Source organism: Pinus tabuliformis, chromosome J, assembly GCF_031772625.1.
Source record: "Pinus tabuliformis cultivar Carrire ecotype Pingquan chromosome J, CPIR1, whole genome shotgun sequence".
NCBI lineage: Eukaryota > Viridiplantae > Streptophyta > Pinopsida > Pinales > Pinaceae > Pinus > Pinus tabuliformis.
In genome coordinates, this window is record NC_142295.1 from 1,044,285,209 (window position 1) to 1,044,289,665 (window position 4,457).

Sequence of the window (4,457 nt, forward strand, 5' to 3'; positions counted from 1 at the left end):
ATATATAAACTTAATTTAATAGGTTTAAAAATAAAATGAAAAATAAATATTTATTTATTATTAATTAATTTTTTAATCATCATCCCATTTTAATTTTTTAAATATAACTTTTAATTAAAAAAAAAAAAAAAAACAAAAAAAACAAAACAAAACCAAACAAACCTAACAAAAACCAAACAAAACCTAACCTTAAAACAAAACTTTTTTTGGATTGTCTCCTGCAATAGAAATTAAAGTTAAATTCACTTGATTTACTTTCTATTCCTTGCCAAGATTAAACTGGACTGGATTTACTTGGTATTCCTAAACAGATGATTTCTGAAGCGGTAAAGCGCCATTTTGGTAAATAAATAAAAAGAACTTTATATTAACACCATCCCCATTTAGCCACCAGAGATATCAACTCTGCATTGCCTTATCGCAATTATCATAGGCTTCCTATGCCATTAAATTATCAAACGCTTGATGCGTTATCTCAATTATCATAGGCTTCCTATGCCATTAAATTATCAAACGCTTGTCATGTCAATCAGCATATGCCAATTTCATTTCTTTTAACACTCACCTGCCTTGAACGGGTGAGATGTGGCTAAGAACTTTATATTTATACCCTTCCCCAGCTTGAACCGCTTTCGGGGTTTCATACAATTAAAATATTTCTGAACTGAAACATATACAGACACAGCATGAAACCAGTTCTGAAAGACTTCTACTGTACAGACCATATTGTAGAGAAACCTATAATATTGATAAACACAAAACAAACATCACCAACTAAAGAGAAAGGAATAGGCAAGTTCTTTGACAGTTCATCAGAAAAATATTTGAGTTTCTGCATGTTAATTGGGGTTATCAAGGAATGGATGGGATCATCCCATTCAAATTCAGTTCTTGCCAGTAACATGAGGAACTTTGATGTAATAGAAGAAATCCTAAACACCAATCACTGCCATAAGTGAAACTGTCCTAAGCACTGCACACTGCTGCCTTCCAACATGCTGAAGCATCAGTTTTTGTTTATCAAGAGACTGACTCAATTTACTGGTCTGCCACCATGAAAGATATATGTACAATGGCTATAACAGTTGACAGGTCTGCCACCATGAAAGTTATATGTACAATGGCTATAACAGTTGACATATCAGTAAACCGATGCTCTCTGCATACGAGAACATTGAAGCAATCCATTATAGAGAACCTGTCTGTTGGCTGGAATGTTGGGCTTGATCATAGTTTGAATTCTTCTCTCCTGGACTGGCCCTCCAACATGTTCAGGATGATACTTCATGGTGGATTTGTTTGCAGTCAACAAACTGGAAGATTGTTTTACACCACTATGAAAAGTTCCAAAATCTGGGGTTGCTGCAGGAGGCCTGCTCATATTGGGGACCGGAGTGTGGCTGCCTCGACGGTATTTCTCGTTATTGCCTTTGGGCTCCACCACATCTGGAGCGAAACGGACCCTCTTCCTTTTTCTGTCGCATCTAGTACCTGCACAGGGTAATTGGTTAGCAGCAGCTTTACGTTGATCTGAATTACAAGCCCAGCCAAGCAACGCAGAAAGAGTTGTTACCTGAAGAAATAAGGCATGAGCGTTTGGTGGAAGATCCAGACTTGGGCTCCAGCAGCTTGTGGCTCCCCAGAACAAGAAGCACCACGCCCCCAGACACTATTACAACCGTTAGAAGCCCCATTCCCCCTGAGCATGGGATGACCATTGCAGCTGTTTCTCCAGAGACTTAAAAAGAGAAAACCATAAACGGTAAGTAAAACCAAATCCAAAGTTCAAAGTATGTAATATAAATAAATCGCAGATAGGAGAAAAGTCATCGAATCAACTACAGTTCCAGTTGGGAATCCAGAAAACGATTTCACACGCTTCTCTGAATTGTGGGAACCCTGAATTGTGCGAAGGCACGCAATCGATTGGGTTAAAATGGTTTTTATTCAAATGGGTAGTTCAGTGGTATCTTGCCATGAATATATATTTTTTCGTTTCCCTCCCTGAATGAATGTGAAAAACAACCATCACAAAACTTTATCTTCTATCATCTTTCGAGTTTCTTTCATCTTTCAAGTTTCCGATGTTAGGATCACTAAATTTAGAGAAGAGAAGTCACAGAAATTAATGAGGAAAAGCCCGGAAGAGTAGCAAAGAAAGCTAGGAAGAGGGCTCAACATGATAATGAAGATGCTAACAAATAGTATGGGTTGAAGATATAAAAAGATCAGCAAGAAAACCCAAGAAGATTAATCACAATGGTAACCAGGATGCCCATAAATAGTATGGGTTGAAGGTTGAAGATACAAGGAGAGAGGGGTCAAATGGCTGGAAAGGTCAAGGCAAAATATGGATCAGCAAAGTTAGGAATGTAGCCATAAAGTTGTGTTATTGATAAGAAAACAGAGATTGAGTCAATGGCGTTTGAGGAGAGTGAAGAAGCGAGCTTAAGGTTTTAACTTGGAGATAATGTTTATATGGTAAATTTAGAGTTGGTTTGGAATTTGGTTGAGAGAATATCTCAACTCTCATATTCATATTTGGAATTAGTTGGATCTCAATCTAGCTATATATTTGTATGATATTTGTGAATGAAGGTCGTGTGAAAATGAGTTTCTAGTGTGCAATCTGATTTTCTAGTTAGTATAAGTAATGAAACATCTTATGGACCAATCACTCCCATATTCATATTTGGAATTAGTTGGATCTCAATCCAACTATAGATTTGTATAATATTTGTGAATGAAGGCACTGTGAAAAATAATTTCTGGTGTGCAATCTGATTTTCTAGTCTTTAAGACCTTAAACTCATGAAGTCATCAAGTTGTGGAATGGACCACTTGGATAGGTACGATGGTAAGAGGTACACTGGTATCTTAGCTTGACAGGGGGAATGTCTTAAACTCATGACCACTTGGATAGGTACGATGATGAGAGGTACACTGGTATCTTAGCTTGACAAGTGGAATGTGAGATTTCAAGTGAGATGGTTGATGAATGAGTGAATTTAAGGAAGGGAAACTTAAAGTAATTTAAGTAAACTTGACCCAAGCTCAATGTTTATGAGAATCCATTATGAAATATAACCTATTTACAAGCATAAAAACTCTAAGTTAATTTGACATTCAGATGTCCAATAAAAATCCCATCAAAAATGTCTTTAAAAACTAACACTTTTATGAATTTTATAATCATAACATCAAATTCCTTTTATGGCTATCTTTCACATCCTACCCATAAAAATTAAACCAAGTATTATCTATCATTTCCAAAATATTTCAAAATCTGCCATTGAGTTAACTTCAACTTCCTTTTATCGCTACTTTCCTTCTATCCATAAGTCTTGGACCTTTCAATTTCCATAGCCTTTCAGTGTTGTGCCAATAATTCATTCAAGCAGGGGCTATTCCAGCTTCTGATCCGAACACGCAGAGGAGAAGTGTGGGGCATGGAGGTTTCATGAGATTCCAATTAGGGGTCCATTTTCTAGAAGCTTCATTCGCATGTAACTCTCTGGTTATTTCTCAAAAGTTGCTAACCCCATAACTTAGCTATTCCGAGGTTTATTTTGGCTTTTGTATGGATTATTAAAACAATGTGGGGGCCTATGTTGGACTTTGTATTTTTGGGTGCACAGCGTAGTCTTCAGTTAGGATTAAGTCATGGATGATGAACATGAAAACAAAACGCTTCTGTCGAAAAACTTCATCAGGACTAATCACGGAGATTTCAATGCATGCCGGTGTTTTGCTTATTCTGAACGGTTTTGTTCAAAGATTTATTTATTTATTTATTTAGGAGTAAAGTGGTTGTGATTGTGTTTGAAATTTGATTGCAATTGCAATTGTATGTAGTTTTTATATAGGATGAATTTAAATAATCTGATTATGATTTTGTTGAAATTTAATTAAAAAATTGGAAATTGTAATTTTAAATGATTGAATTCGTATAATTTAAATATTATAATTTTTTTTTTAAATATTGAAATTATTTATATATTTAAAATTCTAATTTAAAAAATAAGATATTATTATCTTATTAAAAAAAAAATTTATAAATTTTAATTAAAACATTAAAAACTATAACTTAGTTAAATTTAATTTTTTTTCACAATAAATTAATAAAACGTTAAGAAAGCTAAGTTTTTAAATATAATTCTTAAAGATAGTCATATAATTATCCACTATAAATCATCTAATTTGAATAGGTAAGATTCATCTTAGGTTAGATAGGTCAATTTTATTTAGAATTTGTCAAGGTGTAAGTTAATGTCGAGAGCTATGACGGGAGCCAATGTTGGTTTGGTTCCAAGCTAGATTGAAGCTTTCACAGGGTAAATCTACTCTTGTGTTGGCTATGCAACCAACTTGCTTGTTTATATGTCTATGAACATGAGAAGGGATGAGGGTTGAGAGGTTAGCGAAAAAGCTAATTTATGGGGTTAGCTAAATTTCTT

At 34.6% G+C, this 4,457-nt stretch overlaps 1 protein-coding gene across 1 annotated transcript; it reads right to left on the bottom strand.

Annotated features, from left to right (window-relative positions):
• Positions 1-567: 567 nt before the first annotated feature.
• Positions 568-2,166, bottom strand: LOC149230485 (uncharacterized). Its single transcript, XM_089376062.1, has 2 exons — positions 1,574-2,166; positions 568-1,491 (listed from the first exon to the last, which is right to left on the bottom strand). The coding sequence occupies exons 1-2, from the start codon at positions 1,716-1,718 to the stop codon at positions 1,142-1,144; spliced, it is 495 nt and encodes a 164-aa protein (XP_089232188.1). The 5' UTR covers positions 1,719-2,166; the 3' UTR covers positions 568-1,141.
• Between the last annotated feature and the right edge of the window lie 2,291 nt (positions 2,167-4,457).

What these genes read in the sequence shown, in the direction of transcription:
- LOC149230485 (XM_089376062.1), bottom strand. Translation starts at nt 1,718, where the DNA reads ATGGTCATCCCATGCTCAGGGGGAATGGGGCTTCTAACGGTTGTAATA. An exon ending in CTCATGCCTTATTTCTTCAG is followed by an intron (nt 1,492 to 1,573) that starts GTAACAACTCTT and finishes TACCCTGTGCAG; the next exon opens with GTACTAGATGCGACAGAAAA.